Below are 19,283 nucleotides of genomic sequence, written 5' to 3'. Positions count from 1 at the left end.
CTGTCGTTGTGCCATTCTGTGGCTTCCTCATGCTGCTGCCACCTCCAGACTCGGTCATTGTGCCACTTTGTGGCCTACAGATGCTGCTGCCTCCTCCAGACTCTGTCATTGTGCCACTCTGTGGCCTCCTCCTGTTGCTGCTTCTGCCACCTCCAGACTCTGTCGTTGTGCCACTCTGTGGCCTACTCATGCTGCTGCCACTGCCAGACTCTGTCATTGTGCCACTCTGTGGCCTACTCATGCTGCTGCCACTGCCAGACTCTGTCATTGTGCCACTCTGTGGCCTACTCATGCTGCTGACACCTCCAGACTCGGTCATTTTGCCACTCTGTGACCTACTCATGCTGCTGCCACCTCGACACTCTGTCATTGTGCTACTCTGTGGCCTACTAATGCTGCTGCCACCTCCAGACTCTGTCTTTGTACCATTCTGTGGCTTCCACATGCTGCTGCTACCTCCAGACTCTGTTATTGTGCCACTCTGTGGCCTACTCATGCTGCTGCTACCTCCATACTCTGTTGTTGTGCCACTTTGTGGCCTACTCATGCTGCTGCCACCTTCAAACTCGGTCATTGTGCCACTCTGTGGCCTACGCATGCTGCTGCCACCTCCAGACTCGGTTGTTGTAACATTCTGTAGGTTCCACATGCTGCTGCCACCTCCAGACTCGGTTGTTGTGCCATTCTGTGACTTCCACATGCTGCTGCCACCTCCAGACTCTGTCATTGTGCCACTCTGTGGCCTACTCATGCTGCTGGTACCTCCAGACTCTGTTGTTGTGCACTCTGTGGCCTACTCATGCTGCTGTCACCTTCAGACTCGGTCATTTTGCCACTCTGTGGCCTAATGCTGCTGCCACTTCCAGACTCTGTCTTTGTGCCATTCTGTGGCTTCCACATGCTGCTGCCACCTCCAGACTCGGTCATTGTGCCACTTTGTGGCCTACTCATGCTGCCACCTCCAGACTCTGTCGTTGTGCCATTCTGTGGCTTCCTCATGCTTCTGCCACCTCCAGACTCGGTCATTGTGCCACTTTGTGGCCTACAGATGCTGCTGCCTCCTCCAGACTCTGTCATTGTGCCACTCTGTGGCCTCCTCCTGATGCTGTTGCTGCTTCTGCCACCTCCAGACTCTGTCGTTGTGCCACTCTGTGGCCTACTCATGCTGCTGCCACCGCCAGACTCTGTCATTGTGCCACTCTGTGGCCTACTCATGCTGCTGCCACTGCCAGACTCTGTCATTGTGCCACTCTGTGGCCTACTCATGCTGCTGACACCTCCAGACTCGGTCATTTTGCCACTCTGTGGCCTAATGCTGCTGCCACCTCCAGACTCTGTCTTTGTGCCATTCTGTGGCTTCCACAGGCTGCTGCCACCTCCAGACTCTGTCATTGTGCCACTCCGTGGCCTACTCATGCTGCCACCTCCAGACTCTGTCATTGTGCCACTTTGTGGCCTACAGATGCTGCTGCCTCCTCCATACTCTGTTGTTGTGCACTCTGTGGCCTACTCATGCTGCTGTCACCTTCAGACTCGGTCATTTTGCCACTCTGTGGCCTACTCATGCTGCTGCCACCTCCAGACTCGGTCATTTTGCCACTTTGTGGCCTACTCATGTTGCTGCCACCTCCAGACTCGGTTATTGTGCCACTCTGGGGCCTACTCATGCTGCTGCCACCTCCAGACTCGGTTATTGTGCCACTCTGTGGCCTACTCATGCTGCTGCCACCTCCAGACTCTGTCATTGTGCCACTTTGTGGTCTCCTCATGCTGCCACCACCTCCAGACTCTGTTGTTGTGACATTCTGTGGCTTCCACATGCTGCTGCCACCTCCAGACTCCGTCATTCTGCCACTCTGTGCCCTACTCATGCTGCTGCCACCTTCAGACTCTGTCATTGTGCCGCTTTGTGGTCTCCTCATGCTGCCACCACCTCCAGACTCAGTCATTGTGCCACTCGGTGGCCTCCTCATACTGCTGCCACCTTCAGACTCTGTTATTGTGCCACTCAGTGTACTTCTCCTAATGCTGGTGCTGCTGCCGCCACCTGCAGACTCTTTCATTGTACCACTTGGTGGCCTCTTTATACTGCTTCCACTTCCACCTGTTTCCATCTCACCACTTTGTCATAGGTCCAGTCTGTGGACTTCTTACGCTGTTCTCACCCTTCCCCACTTCATGACTGGTCCATTATTGTGGCTTTTGGCCTGGCTGACATCATCATTTATTTGACACTTCTTCTGATCTGTCAGAAGGAAGGAAAAATGAGACGCACAATGGATCCTGTTTGTGTAGCTGCTTTAAGGCCTGTATGGTCTCATCAGAATTCGCTTATGATTTGGTAGCCAAAAACAGAAATAATACACAGAAGAACGCAAATATTTGGTTCACGTCATCTCTGTTTTAGATCCACTCCTGTTTTATTTGGCATTATCAATACTGATGGATTGCTGACCAAATGCTGACCGAGTGAAGGCTAATGCTCAACAGACAGGATCAGTTTTTTGAGGGGTTATTGTTATGACGGATGAAAGGAAGGGCAAAATAATCAGTGACGTCAACACAAACTTACTGCTGACACCCTCTCCACTCTGTCAGGGGGGCGCTCTACTTTTATAAGTGTTTAATAGAACAGGTTCTGTAGACATCTATGTGGAATCAGCTGACAAGCGTGTAAAAGGAGTGCGCTTCTTCTTGACGCTAACATCTATGTACCTGTAAGGCTAAGTTGATACTTGAGTTATTTGGTCAGTTTTGGCCCCATGACCGCCCAAATAAGTGAAGTGTGCAGTGATTCTAAGAGCGACGCCAGTCATCTGCATTTCATACTGACTTACAGTATTGTTTCACTACCACAGCACGGTACAGTGTTACTGTAAGGCACAGTGTTCTACACCCCTACGATGCCCTGAAATAGCCGTTTTTTAACGCGATTCGCTGCGAATTAATTCAGATCGAAGAAAATTTTTCCGAAAAATTCGGCGAACCAGCCAAATTTAATTTTTGAAAAAATTAATTCTCTCATCTGTACTAATGATATTACCAGGATTGCCTAAACCACCATCTGTAACAATATGTAGTATAGTCACATGAAAGAGAAGGGATAGCACATCATAGGGAGGGCCACAAGATACAGAGAAAAGGATTCGGTGAAGAGCTTCTCACCTGGTAACGCTGTGCTTAGGGTGCAACAACCTGCATAGAATAACTGAAGTGCAGCCAGGCACTCCCTCTGAGCTTCTTGTAAAACCGCATAATACACTGAAGAAGAAGTGGAGATCGGGAGTATGGCAGCATGGCATCCAAGGTAAACAATCAGGCCTTCAACAGATAGCAGCAGATACTTTATTAAAGTTGTCCTGGCTATGCATTTCAGAACAACGTTAATAAAGTATCTGATGCTATTCAGTTAAGGCCCAACTATTTACCTTGGATGCCATGCTGCCATACTCCCGATCTGATCTTCTTCTTCAATATTTAGTATCGAATATGTAGAGAGTGGACAAAGTGAATATAGTAGTGGAGCATTTGTCGTCTTCACAAAGTATTTGTAACTGAACATTTTATGTATATTATATCTATATATACAGGAGGATAACACTACAGCACCAAAATAATCAATTCATGAAGAAAATAAGACGTACTACGACACTATTTGTAATTTTTTTTGCATTAGCTGTCAGTTACTTTTGTATGGAATTTAGTTTGCATATATGTATGCAGCAAAATATATGCACTGATTAGCCATAACATGAACTGAATAACATTGGCTATTTTGTGACAATGGCATCTGTCAAGGGGTGGGATTTTTTAGAAAGCAAATTAACAGTCTGTTCTTGATGTGTCAGAAGCACAAAGGATGGACAAGCATAAGGATCTGAGCAACTTTGACAAGTGTTAAATAGTGATGCCTAGATGACTGGGGCAGAGCATCTTCAAAATTGCAGTACTTGCATGTCCGATTGTAGCACAAAGTACCGATAAGTTCAGGGGCGTAGCTAAAGGCTTATGGCTCCTGGTTTAAGACTTCAGCTTTGGCGCCCCTTCCCTCAGTGCTGTGTGGCCAGGGAAGAACATAGCCTTCGTGCTGCCTGAGGCAAAAATTGAAGAAGCACCCCTCTCATGCCAAATTCTTGACCTAACCCCTTCCCTTCAGCCAGAGGTGTAACTTGACCAACATGTACTTTCTATAATGCTGGTGTTTTCTTATGAGGCACAAGGGTCTTTGTACCTCCTCAGGCTCCTGGGCCCGGTGGCAACTGCTACCTCTGCACCCCCTACAGGGAGTGCAGAATTATTAGGCAAGTTGTATTTTTGAGGATTAGGGCTCTTTCACACTTGCGTTCTTGTCTTCCGGCATAGAGTTCCGTCGTCGGGGCTCTATGCCGGAAGAATCCTGATCAGGATTATCCTAATGCATTCTGAATGGAGAGAAATCCGTTCAGGATGCATCAGGATGTCTTCAGTTCCGGAACGGAACGTTTTTTGGCCGGAGAAAATACCGCAGCATGCTGCGCTTTTTGCTCCGGCCAAAAATCCGGAACACTTGCCGCAAGGCCGGATCCGGAATTAATGCCCACTGAAAGGCATTGATCCGGATCCGGCCTTAAGCTAAACGTCATTTCGGCGCATTGCCGGAGCCGACATTTAGCTTTTTCAGAGTGGTTACCATGGCTGCCGGGACGCTAAAGTCCTGGCAGCCATGGTAAAGTGTAGCGGGGAGCGGGGGAGCAGCATACTTACCGTCCGTGCGGCTCCCCGGGCGCTCCAGAGTGACGTCAGGGCGCCCCAAGCGCATGGATCATGTGATCACATGGATCACGTCATCCATGCGCATGGGGCGCTCTGACGTCACTCTGGAGCGCCCCGGGAGCCGCACGGACTGTAAGTATACTGCTCCCCCGCTCCCCGCTCCTACTATGGCAACCAGGACTTTAATAGCGTCCTGGGTGCCATAGTAACACTGAACGCATTTGGAAGACGGTTCCGTCTTCAAATGCTTTCAGTACACTTGCGTTTTTCCGGATCCGGCGTGTAATTCCGGTAAGTGGAGTACACGCCGGATCCGGACAACGCAAGTGTGAAAGAGGCCTAAATTTTATTATTGAACAACAACCATGTTCTCAATACATAGTACATAACATAGTACATAAGGCCGAAAAAAGACATTTGTCCATCCAGTTCGGCCTGTCATCCTACAAGTTGATCCAGAGGAAGGCAAAAAAAACCCTGTGAGGTAGAAGCCAATTTTCCTCACTTTAGGGGAATAAAAAATTCCTTCCCGACTCCAATCAGGCAATCAGAATAACTCCCTGGATCAACGACCCCTCTCTAGTAGCTATAGCCTGTAATATTATTACACTCCAGAAATACATCCAGGCCCCTCTTGAATTCCTTTATTGTACTCACCATCACCACCTCCTCAGGCAGAGAGTTCCATAGTCTCACTGCTCTTACCGTAAAGAACCCTTTTCTATGTTTGTGTACAAACCTTCTTTCCTCCAAACGCAGAGGATGTCCCCTCGTCACAGTCACAGTCCTGGGGATAAATAGATGATGGGATAGATCTCTGTACTGCCCCCTGATATATTTATACATAGTAATTAGATCTCCCCTCAGTCGTCTTTTTTCTAACGTGAATAACCCTAATTTTGATAATCTTTCAGGGTACTGTAGTTGCCCCATTCCAGTTATTACTTTAGTTGCCCTCCTCTGGACCCTCTCCAGCTCTGCTATGTCTGCCTTGTTTACAGGAGCCCAGAACTGTACACAGTACTCCATGTGTGGTCTGACCAGTGATTTGTAAAGTAGTAGGAATATGTTCTCATCACGGGCATCTATGCCCCTTTTGATGCAACCCATTATCTTATTGGCCTTGGCAGCCGCTGCCTGACACTGTTTTTTGCAGCTTAGTTTGCTGTTTATTAAAATTCCTAGATCCTTTTCCATGTCAGTGTTACCGAGTGTTTTACCATTTAGTATGTACGGGTGACTTGCATTATTCCTTCCCATGTGCATAACTTTACATTTCTCAGTGTTAAACCTCATCTGCCACTTATCTGCCCAAGCCTCCAATCTATCCAGATCCCTCTGTAGTAGTATACTGTCCTCTTCAGTGTTAATTACTTTACACAGTTTAGTGTCATCTGCGAAAATTGATATTTTACTATGCAAGCCTTCTACAAGATCATTAATAAATATATTGAAGAGAATAGGGCCCAATACTGACCCCTGAGGTACTCCACTAGTGACAGTGACCCAATCTGAGTATGTACCGTTAATAACCACCCTCTGTTTTCTATCATTGAGCCAGTTACTTACCCACTTACAGACGTTTTCTCCGAGTCCGAGCATTCTCATTTTATATACTAACCTTTTATGAGGTACAGTGTCAAATGCTTTGGAGAAGTCCAGATACACGACATCCATTGATTTGCCGCTGTCAAGTCTAGTACTTACCTCCTCATAGAAACTGATTAAATTAGTTTGACATGACCGATCCCTCACGAAGCCATGCTGATATGGCGTTATTTGCTTATTTCCCATAAGATGCTCTAACATAGCATCTCTCAGAAAACCTTCAAACAGTTTACCCACAACAGATGTTAAACTTACCGGCCTATAGTTTCCAGGCTCTGTTTTTGGACCCTTTTTGAATATTGGCACCACATTTGCCATGCGCCAATCCTGTGGGACATTCCCTGTCAGTACAGAGTCCGCAAATATCAGAAATAAGGGTCTGGCTATGACATTACTTAATTCCCTTAGGATACGGGGGTGTATGCCATCCGGTCCTGGCGATTTGTCTATTTTGATTTTTTTAAGTCGCTGTTGTACTTCTTCCTGGGTCAGACAGGACAATGAAGCCAAAAAACTCATTAATATCAAAGCTGAATATTTTTGGAAGTAGTTTTTAGTTTTTTTTTAGTTTTAGCTATTTTAGGGGGATATCTGTGTGTGCAGGTGACTATTACTGTGCATAATTATTAGGCAACTTAACAAAAAACAAATATATACCCATTTCAATTATTTATTTTTACCAGTGAAACCAATATAACATCTCAACATTCACAAATATACATTTCTGACATTCAAAAACAAAACAAAAACAAATCAGTGACCAATATAGCCACCTTTCTTTGCAAGGACACTCAAAAGCCTGCCATCCATGGATTCTGTCAGTGTTTTGATCTGTTCACCATCAACATTGCGTGCAGCAGCAACCACAGCCTCCCAGACACTGTTCAGAGAGGTGTACTGTTTTCCCTCCTTGTAAATCTCACATTTGATGATGGACCACAGGTTCCAAATGGGGTTCAGATCAGGTGAACAAGGAGGCCATGTCATTAGATTTTCTTCTTTTATACCCTTTCTTGCCAGCCACGCTGTGGAGTACTTGGACGCGTGTGATGGAGCATTGTCCTGCATGAAAATCATGTTTTTCTTGAAGGATGCAGACTTCTTCCTGTACCACTGCTTGAAGAAGGTGTCTTCCAGAAACTGGCAGTAGGACTGGGAGTTGAGCTTGACTCCATCCTCAACCCGAAAAGGCCCCACAAGCTCATCTTTGATGATACCAGCCCAAACCAGTACTCCACCTCCACCTTGCTGGCGTCTGAGTCGGACTGGAGCTCTCTGCCCTTTACCAATCCAGCCATCTGGCCCATCAAGACTCACTCTCATTTCATCAGTCCATAAAACCTTAGAAAAATCAGTCTTGAGATATTTCTTGGCCCAGTCTTGACGTTTCAGCTTGTGTGTCTTGTTCAGTGGTGGTCGTCTTTCAGCCTTTCTTACCTTGGCCATGTCTCTGAGTATTGCACACCTTGCGCTTTTGGGCACTCCAGTGATGTTGCAGCTCTGAAATATGGCCAAACTGGTGGCAAGTGGCATCTTGGCAGCTGCACGCTTGACTTTTCTCAGTTCATGGGCAGTTATTTTGCGCCTTGGTTTTTCCACACGCTTCTTGCGACACTGTTGACTATTTTGAATGAAACGCTTGATTGTTCGATGATCACGCTTCAGAAGCTTTGCAATTTTAAGAGTGCTGCATCCCTCTGCAAGATATCTCACTATTTTTGACTTTTCTGAGCCTGTCAAGTCCTTCTTTTGACCCATTTTGCCAAAGGAAAGGAAGTTACCTAATAATTATGCACACCTAATATAGGGTGTTGATGTCATTAGACCACACCCCTTCTCATTACAGAGATGCACATCACCTAATATGCTTAATTGGTAGTAGGCTTTTGAGCCTATACAGCTTGGAGTAAGACAACATGCATAAAGAGGATGATGTGGTCAAAATACTCATTTGCCTAATAATTCTGCACGCAGTGTATAGCTATGCCCCTGGACAAGTTAATGCTGGCTGTGATAGAAAGAAATCACAACACTCAGGGGGTCATTTATCAAATCATATACGTCAGTTTTATGGTCTAAAAAAGTCTGCAACATTTCCATGGCAACAGCAAGGTTTTGTGACATTTGCAAAAAGAAAAAAGAAAAACTGCATACAAGGCTGCACTTCTTGTTATAAAAATATATAATTTATTAGAAAACACAAAGCCAAAAGGATAAAATTCTATACAATTTACAACACTGTGTGGACTGGACATTTGTCCAACACTCATAACCACAACTACCAGTTTCTGAATGGAAACATATAAGCACCGCCAAAGTTAATCAGTACAGCATCATAGATCAAGCATCAAGAAATAGCAGATACTATCAAAGTAAAAAGATGAAAAGATCAGCGGGCATGGTGTGTGGATGAGATACGCCCAGGACTGACCCCTGAGGAAGCCAGTTTGACCTGGCGATACGCGTGGCGGTGCTTATATGTTTCCATTCAGAAACTGGTAGTTGCGGTTATGTGTGTTGGACAAATGTCCAGTCCACACACAGTGTTGTAAGGCTACTTTCACACTAGCGTTCGGGTGTCCGCTCGTGCGCACCGTTTGAAGGGGCTCACGAGCGGCCCCGAACGCATCCGTCTGGCCCCAATGCATTCTCAGTGGAGGCGGATCCACTGAGAATGCATCCGCCTGCCAGCGTTCAGCCTCCGCTTCGCTCAGTGAGCGGACACCTGAACGCTGCTCGCAGCGTTCGGGTGTCCGCCTGGCCGTGCGGAGGCGAGCGGATCCGTCCAGACTTACAATGTAAGTCAATGGGGACGGATCCGCTTGAAGATGACACAATATGGCTCAATCTTCAAGCGGATCCGTTCCCCATTGACTTTCAATGTAAAGTCTGAACGGATCCGCTCAGACAACTTTCACACTTAGAAAATTTTCTACGTTTTAATGCAGACGCATCCGTTCTGAACGGATGCGAACGTCTGCATTATCGGAGCGGATCCGTCTGATGAAACATCAGACGGATCCGCTCCGAACGCTAGTGTGAAAGTAGCCTAAATTGTATACAATGATTTTATCCTTTTGGCTTTGTGTTTTCTAATAAATTATATATTTTTATAACAAGAGGTGCAGCCTTGTATGCAGTATTTCTTTTTGCTTTTTGCATATATTTGTGTATTAATACTGTGGCTTGCACTCTAACATGTGCATTTGGTGTGCCTCCTAAGCCCAATTTTCTAACAGTTTTTGTGACATTTGGTGATCCTCGATGATCCATAGTGGTGATCCATAGTGTTCTATGTTTAAGAGCTAAAAGTGAGATTAGACCTGGATTATAGCTCATTTACTATGTGCAACTTTTGCAAAAGTCACAAAAAATTGCAACCCACGCCAGGCAACTCCCTGGTCTGATGAAAAACAACATGGGTTTACTTCAGGGAGATCATGTCAAACAAATCTTATAGATTTTTTTGACTGGGTGACTAAAATAATAGACGGTGGAGGTGCAGTAGACATCGCATATCTAGATTTTAGTAAGGCTTTTGACACTGTCCCACATAGAAGACTTATCAATAAACTGCAGTCATTGAGCATGGACTCCCATATTGTTGAGTGGATTAGGCAGTGGCTGAGTGACAGACAACAGAGGGTTGTAGTCAATGGAGAACATTCAAAACAAGGTCATGTTACCAGTGGGGTTCCACAGGGATCTGTACTGGGACCAATTTTGTTTAATATCTTCATAAGTGATATTGCAAAAGGCCTCGATGGTAAGGTTTGTCTTTTTGCTGATGACACAAAGATATGTAACAGTGTTGATGTTCCTGGAGGGAAACGCCAAATGGAAAAGGATTTAGGAAAACTAGAAGAATGGTCAGAACTCTGGCAACTGAAATTTAATGAGGATAAGTGCAAGATAATGCACCTAGGGCGTAAAAACCCAAGGGCAGAATATAGAATATTCGACACAGTATTGACCTCAGTATCTGAGGAAAGGGATTTAGGAGTAATTATTTCAGAAGACTTAAAGGTGGGAAGACAATGTAATAGGGCAGCACGAAATGCCAGCAGAATGCTTGGATGTATAGGGAGAGGTATAAGCAGTAGAAAGAGTGAAGTGCTTATGCCGCTGTACAGAACACTGGTGAGACCTCACTTGGAGTATTGTGCGCAGTACTGGAGGCCATATCTCCAGAAGGATATAGATACTCTAGAGAGAGTTCAGAGAAGAGCTACTAAACTAGTACATGGATTGCAGGATAAAACTTACCAGGAAAGGTTAAAGGACCTTAACATGTATAGCTTGGAAGAAAGAAGAGACAGAGGGGATATGATAGAAACTTTTAAATACATAAAGGGAATCAACTCGGTAAAGGAGGAGAGCATAGTTAAAAGAAGAAAAACTACCACAAGAGGACACAGTTTTAAATTAGAGGGGCAAAGGTTTAAAAGTAATATAAGGAAGTATTACTTTACTGAGAGAGTAGTGGATGCATGGAATAGCCTTCCTGCAGAAGTGGTAGCTGCAAATACAGTGAAGGGGTTTAAGCGTGCATGGGATAGGCATATGGCTATCCTTCATATAAGATAGGGCCAGGGGCTATCCATAGTATTCAGATATATTGGGCAGACTAGATGGGCCAAATGGTTCTTATCTGCCGACACATTCTATGTTTCTATGTCTGCCTTAACACCTAAAAGGGTAAACCACATTGCACTCATGCCAGATATATTATTAAGGTGCACCAGTTCATAAATTTGGTGCAGGCACACAAAGCAAAGCCAGACTTAAAACTGACGTACTGTAAAAACAACCTTAAATGATTAATGACCACCTCGGTGCATCACAGCTTGCTGTGTAGCTTCAGACCAGTCATAGTGTCCATGCTGATTTCTGACTCTACCACCAAAGCACTCAAAAATAGACATGTGAGCTTCAGAACTGTACCGTGGTGCAATAGAAGAAGGCAGTCGGATCTGATGAATCACCTTTTTTTTTTTACATCCTGTCGACAGTCATGTGTGTATGTGATACTTATCTGGGCAAGAGATGGCCCCAAGATGCACTAGGGGAAGAAGGCAAGCCAGCGGAGGCAGTGTGATGCTCTGGGCAATGTTTTGCTGGGAAACCTTGGTCCTAGCATTCATTAGATTTTACTCTGACATGTACAACCTACCTTATAATTATTACAGACTTAGTACTCCCCTTGTTTAGGGATGGCTGAGGAACTTAATAAAGAGTTCATGGTGTTTTACTTGACCTCCAGATCACCTAAATTAACTAGATTAAGCATCTTTGGGATGTGCTGCAAAAAAACATCCATACCATCGGATCCTCACCTTGCAGCCTACAGGACTTAAAAAATCTACTGCTAACATGCCAGTCAACACAGCTCCCTTTCAGAGGCATTCATGTCTCGATGGGTCAGAGATGTTTTACTGGCATGAGGGGGAATTTCACAATGTTAGTCAGTTGGTTTTAATGTTATTGTTGATGGTTGTAAATGTGAATGTACAGTATACAGCTCACATGAATGTTTAAGTTATTTTAAGCATATGACATTTTCTCTTTTACTTTTAAAAAAATAGAGTTTTATGTTACCTGACAAGACAGTGAAGACAGCAGAAAAAGCATTCAACTTCAGACCATCCACAACGTTATTTGACTGAAAGAATTCTAGGCACATAAGGCTGAATCCAACGACTAACAGTAAAATGAACAGCACTTCAGACACCACGGACAGCCAGAGCACACCTGAAACACAGAACAGCAACAGGAGAGATGAAGTAATGGGCTTTACATTTTATTCAAAAAAATTAACTAAATTAATCAAAAATTTGACAAAGTAGGTAAGATGCTTCATATGTGGTTTGTGAAACTTTAAAGTTATTGTCCACCATTGTACACATTTTATTTTACTATGAATTGGTCCAGTATTCTGTGCCAATTAAAGGTGCATTCCGGGTTTTTAGGCCCCTTTAACACGAGCAAGTTTTCCGCGCAATGCGTGACGTGAACGCATAGCACCCGCACTGATTCCTGACCCATTCATTCCAATCGATCTGTGTACATGAGCATTTTTTTTCACGCATCAGTTCCGCATTGCGTGAAAAACGCAGCATGTTCTATATTCTGCGTTTTTCACGGAGCCCTGGCCCCATAGAAGTGAATGGGGCTTCAGTGAAAAACGCATCGCATCCGCAAGCAAGTGAAAAACTGATCAACTGAACGCAATCACAGACAGAATTGACTGAACTTCTTACAAAATGGTGCGAGTTTCCCTGAACGCACGGTGAACACATCCGGACCTAATCCTTCACGCTTGTGTGAACGAGGCCTTAGTATTAATGGTCTTTGAAATGAATGGAAGAAGCACTGCAGTTAACAGCTCTGTCCACCGACTTCCTGTGCCAGAGCTACAGCTGATTGGCAGGGGTGCAAAGAGTTGGACCCTGGTCGATCTAATATTGATGGCCTATCCTTAACATAGGCCATCAGTATTAAAAACCTGGAATATCCTTTAAATTGTTAATATATCTTATATTTCTTAATATACATTATCTTTATATATTCCAGTTTCCAGTGGAATATATAGATATATGACACATTTTTAAAATGTTTCCAATATGTTGAGCAAGGACCAAGACGTGAAGAGCAGTGGGTACTGGACCAGCATCAGAACAGCAGAGGTGATGAAGGGGAGGTACAGGAGATGAGCATGCCCCTTAATAATTTTGAAGCATCCTTGGGAGTTCTGTGTGCAGGAAATTGAAATCTACGCAGCAAGGAAGTGGTCTAGATTAGAGGTGTAATGTGTCACTTTTCTAGTGCACATGTTGGGGCTCTGAGATCCCACCTAAGAAAATGAGGGTAGAACAATGATAACCACCCATTATTTCTATTCCCACAGGGTACATTTAGAGGATACAGTATATCAGTATTACATCAGAATCATATGAAATTATTACATAATTGATTCTTCAAAGGCATTAAACTTTCCATATGAATAAATTATCGGCCTCATGAAAATTGTTTTGGCCACCAGTTACTGTCCCGATTTTTCAGAACACATTCATGTCATAAGTCATAATGTAACTTTTATTATAATCTTTAGTAAATTCGATACACCAGGCAGGCTCAGCTCATTTTAATTATAATGATGTCTCCCAATTGTAACATTTTTTCTTTCAGTTTTCCATTTTTCTGACAAGCTCTATACACTTAGCAAAGACAAAATGTCCAGTTGTTCTAGCAGTAAAGGCAGAAACATGATTCCTGTCAGAGTCTTTCTTGTAGAAGTCAGGAAAGTTCTTGCACAATTTTTCTGGAGGTTATTGGTCATATAGCTATAAGGTTGTCATTGGTTTTATAGTTCAGTTGTCTTTCTTACCCAACCTGACTGATATACACATTCAGCATTAAGCTGCTGGACACCTTTAGTGGCCCTTACAGTAGCTCTAGAGCAGGCAGTGCTGGAAAAGTAAAAATTCATCATCTACTGGATTCCTGTTCCTCATTATATGAATGTTGAGCGGCAGTCTATCCCTACAGGCAAAAAGCATACATGCCATAGAGACAGGCCATGTAGCTGCTCTGGGACCATTGGGAGAAAGGACCACCACTAGCTGGCATCATCTTCTCTGCTGTTGCATGGTAAGAACCTGAGTACTACATTGTCAGCAAACAAGGCGCTAAAAAATAGAAGGATTGCAATTTTTATGAGCCCCCTTTTATATAAACCACTGTCATAGGCATTCAATATTTTTTTAACAGATCCCCTAGGAATTGGCATATGAGGGGTTGGTTGTAGGCTTCTCATAATAACTGGGTCCTTTTACAGAAAAGTGGAGGATCTTTTTGGTCCTGAGTGGTACTGTACAGGTGAAACTCCAAAAATTAGAATATCGTGCAAAGTTCATTTATTTCAGTAATGCAACTTAAAAGGTGAAACTAACATATGAGATAGACTCATTGCATGCAAAGCGAGATATTTCAAACCTTTATTTGTTATAATTTGGATGATTATGGCTTACAGTTTATGAAACCCCAAAGTCACAATTTTGAGGTACCCTTTGCTCAGGGGGTATGGATTAATTAGCTGACTAGAGTGTGACACTTTGAGCCTAGAATATTGAACCTTTTCACAAAATTCGAATTTTAAGCTGCATTAATGCAATTCCTTTTAATTTGCATTACTGAAATAAATGGACTTTTGCACGATATTCGAATTTTTCGAGTTTCACCTGCATCTGTGGTTCCCTATACTAGACTGGTGAAAGGAGTCAGGAGGAGACAGTTGTAACTTTGACAAAGTTGTGTTTACTTGACACACGTGGAGTTAGTGATTATGATCTCGCAGTTATGGCTCCGGCTTTTCAGCAGAATAAATTAGTATACACGCTCTTTAAGTGGAAACAGACAAAGATGATTACTAGTCAGCCTGTTACAGACTGTCCAGTATTGCACAATCTGTACAATCTCTAACTGCCACAGCTAGGTTGCAGCATCTCATTTCACAACCACCATGCACACACACTTATCCATTGCAGTATCTCACAACATATGCAGTACCCCAGTGGTCAGAGGTATATGCAATTGTTTGTTACTGTACAGTAATGTTATGTTATACATTGCTATATAATGTGACACACTCATTATGTTCCAGCTTGAGACAGGCATGGCCAGAGTTATCTTGACCTGGCCAGCACTCTGGAGCTTAGCAACATCAATGCTTTCAGAGACTAACAGATCCTAATGTGTTCTCCACTAACATCAGAGAGAGAGAGAAGAATTGTAGAATTTTTATGGCCAGAGAATGAGTCTCAGCGTGAATTATTACATACTTTGCTGCTGCTTTGGGGGAAACAAGTTAAAACATCCTATGCACCTCAGATTATTCAAAATCTACACCATTTTAGTCAGCAAGGTGATCAGTGCACAGCATTCTCAGACCCTGCTGCAGTGGAGGGATAATGAGTTCAAACACCCTGCACACATCAGGTACAATTTGGCCAATTGTATTAATGGAACTCCACACCGCTGTGCGAATTGTGGACATTGTAACAGATTATGGTTGCTACCCAGAGCTCTCAATATTAGAGACTGTAGCAAGGGAGAGTAATCTGAGAATCATTGTTTCCATCTTCTTGCTTAGCTCATGCTTGGACATGTGGGTGGAATTTGCACTATTTACAGATAATTGCTGGATGTACTACAACACCTATTTGGTGCACAGTAAAGGGAGACTTTTGTTAAATTCAATCTGGCCTGTTTACTGACTCCTAACATCACACGCTGGCCATTGGCTTTCCATTTCAAGCCCTGACTTGCACCTATATGGAGAACCCCAAAACTAACATCAGCCAAGTTCCCTAGCTACAGGGAGTGCCACAAAGGAAGCACAGGCACCATGGAGTGGTGACCTGAAGTTGTACACCGTGACACATCATCTTCAGGGCCACTACCACTCCAATCCTCTTCTCTGGCTGCTCAGGGGCTTACTGTACATGCAGTATTGCACACAGTCTCTCACACAAAATTGCCTACAGGCTGATTTTTGTCACCAACCAGGCTGTTGTCAGGATGCACAGACTAGGCCTCTTATTTTTACCCCTGAGCTCTCACTCCAAACCCTCTACATGATGTGGTTTCTAGTGCCCTAGCAATTTCCTGAGATGTTGTACTCTTCCTTCTAGTAGCAACCACCTCTGCCAGTTTCTGTAGGAATAACACTGGATCTGTCTCAGCTGCAGCAACCAGCTAACTCTTTGATTTCCAGTCTCACACTGTACAGGAAGCATGCATGCCACTTGCCACGTGCAATAGGATTAAATGGTAACCCATTGCAACAGTCACTGCAAAGAATACAGTTTAATTTGGAAGAGGTGGAAGGCTGATTTCCAACCCTTTTACAGGCACGATGCACCAAAACCTCATTGCCAACTTAGGATGTCACACTGCTATATATTTAGAAAAAATGTCGGCACTACCTGGTTGGGATTCTATCGTGTTGTACTCCTGGACAAGAGGGGCCGTATACAAACGGTGGTGCTCAGCATAAAGGCATAGTCCATCTCTCCAAGGATAGAGGAAAAAACTGCATCACTCACCACAGTAAAAGCATCAGGTACATGAAGATACAAGAGATGTGATACAGGCAACGGCCGTTTTGCGACTATGCGCTTCTACAGGCCCACTGCCACACCTACTGCAGTAATGCCACTAGTTTTATCCCAATGGTTCCCCACTTAATCCCTAAGGTTAATGGGAATTAATTTACATATTTTTAACATATTATCCCAGTATCATCATTTATATGGCACCATACTGTTACTGTGTAAAGTATTCCTCAACACTGGATGGAAAGTGCTGATGAAATTGAATATTTTACCCAGTAAGGATAATAGGCCAGAAAAATGAGTACATGACTAATAAACATAAATCACCCCTGGGGAGAAATCTTGGTTGCAATGGCCTTATGAAGTAATTATTTTCAGTAACGCATAGACAATAGATAATCCTCGAAAACTGGTTCAATTGTCCTGGTCATGTTTATTTCAGTAATCCATAATGAACTGTAGAGAATGCTGAACTTTTGATATCTATCCCAGCCAAACCACCTGTAATGTATGAATATATGGTTTTTATCAACTTAAATTGGTGTTCTACTCCAAGACCTTCATTTTCTGCTTTTTACCATATCAAAGAATTCCCTGAAGACAGAATGCTTCCTGTCACAGAATGTAATGCTGCTTCTGGAATGCCAATGCTATTGAATATAAAAGATAAGGTTTTGTGCACAGAACCAGAACAATAGTTTAATTGCTTGAGAAGAAATACTGAAAAAGAAAAAATACACAAACAATTGACAGGATCCACTAAGCAACACTTAATTTTTTATATTTTGTGCCATTTTTTAAAAAAAATTAACAGATAGGTAATAACATTACAATGTATACTGTGAGGTTATAAACATTGACATCTTATCTGATGCGCTGTACACTGAACGGTAAAATTCAACTCATTTAGTTCTTTTTCAGTTTATCAACTTTAATAAAAATGTATGAAAGACAATTCACATGCATTTACTGTAGCCACTTCAAGTTTTCACTCCTGCCCCTTCCTTCAGGAAGCTAAAGTCTGAAACTAAATAATGGGATTGTATAGTGTTTGCATTCAGTACTGAAATAACTGAACACTAAATATTTTAATATATGTTACATCATGCTAAAGGTGTTATCAAATGCAAAAAGTCACAAATGTGATATAAAACAATACTTAAATGTTTTAAGGGAATGTATAACCTACAGTCGTGGCCAAAAATTTTGAGAATGACACAAATATTAGTTTTCACAAAGTTTGCTGCTAAACTGATTTTAGATCTTTGTTTCAGTTGTTTCTGTGATGTAGTGAAATATAATTACACGCACTTCATACGTTTCAAAGGCTTATCGACAATTACATGACATTTATGCAAAGTCAGTATTTGCAGTGTTGGCCCTTCTTTTTCAGGACCTCTGCAATTGGACTGGGCATGCTCTCAATCAACTTCTGGGCCAATTCCTGACTGATAGCAACCCATTCTTTCATAATCACTTCTTGGAGTTTGTCAGAATTAGTGGGTTTTTGTTTGTCCACCCGCCTCTTGAGGATTGACCACAAGTTCTCAATGGGATTAAGATCTGGGGAGTTTCCAGGCCATGGACCCAAAATGTCAACGTTTTGCTCCCCGAGCCACTTAGTTATCACTTTTGCCTTATGGCACGGTGCTCCATCGTGCTGGAAAATGCATTGTTCTTCACCAAACTGTTGTTGGATTGTTGGAAGAAGTTGCTGTTGGAGGTCTTTTGGTACCATTCTTTATTCATGGCTGTGTTTTTAGGCAAAATTGTGAGTGAGCCCACTCCCTTGGATGAGAAGCAACCCCACACATGAATGGTCTCAGGATGCTTTACTGTTGGCATGACACAGGACTGATGGTAGCGCTCACCTTTTCTTCTCCGGACAAGCCTTTTTCCAGATGCCCCAAACAATCGGAAAGAGGCTTCATCAGAGAATATGACTTTTCCCCAGTCCTCAGCAGTCCATTCACCATACTTTCTGCAGAAGATCAATCTGTCCCTGATGTTTTTTTTGAAGAGAAGTGGCTTCTTTGCTGGCCTTCTTGACACCAGGCCATCTTCCAAAAGTCTTTGCCTCACTGTGCGTGCAGATGCGCTCACACCTGCCTGCTGCCATTCCTGAGCAAGCTCTGCACTGGTGGCACTCCGATCCCGCAGCTGAATCCTCTTAAGGAGACGATCCTGGCGCTTGCTGGACTTTCTTGGACGCCCTGAAGCCTTCTTAACAAGAATTGAACCTCTTTCCTTGAATTTCTTGATGATCCTATAAATTGTTGATTGAGGTGCAATCTTAGTAGCCACAATATCCTTGCCTGTGAAGCGATTTTTATGCAATGCAATGATGGCTGCACGCGTTTCTTTGCAGGTCACCATGGTTAACAATGGAAGAACAATGATTTAAAGCATCACCCTCCTTTTAACATGTCAAGTCTGCCATTTTAACCCAATCAGCCTGACATAATGATCTCCAGCCTTGTGCTCGTCAACATTCTCACCTGAGTTAACAAGACGATTACTGAAATGATCTCAGCAGGTCCTTTAATGACAGCAATGAAATGCAGTGGAAAGGTTTTTTTGGGATTAAGTTAATTTTCATGGCAAAGAAGGACTATGCAATTCGTCTGATCACTCTTCATAACATTCTGGAGTATATGCAAATTGCTATTATAAAAACTTAAGCAGCAACTTTTCCAATTTCCAATATTTATGTCATTCTCAAAACTTTTGGCCATGACTGTATATGTTTTCTGCCAAGTAAAATCAGATAGTTACATATATGCTTTTTTCCTCATCTGTTTTTATTTT

At 43.2% G+C, this 19,283-nt stretch overlaps 1 protein-coding gene across 1 annotated transcript in view; it reads right to left on the bottom strand.

Moving 5' to 3' along the window:
• Nucleotides 1–19,283, bottom strand: part of GSG1L (GSG1 like) — a 513,438-nt gene that overhangs the window by 104,886 nt on the left and 389,269 nt on the right. The window contains exon 3 of the mRNA XM_040441458.1: nucleotides 11,959–12,111. Coding sequence (XP_040297392.1) covers nucleotides 11,959–12,111 — 153 coding nt within the window. The remainder of the gene's footprint in view (nucleotides 1–11,958; nucleotides 12,112–19,283) is intronic.

Source organism: Bufo bufo, chromosome 7, assembly GCF_905171765.1.
Source record: "Bufo bufo chromosome 7, aBufBuf1.1, whole genome shotgun sequence".
NCBI lineage: Eukaryota > Metazoa > Chordata > Amphibia > Anura > Bufonidae > Bufo > Bufo bufo.
The sequence above is the reverse complement of the archived record's forward strand: the minus strand, read 5'-3'. Positions and strand labels throughout refer to the sequence as shown.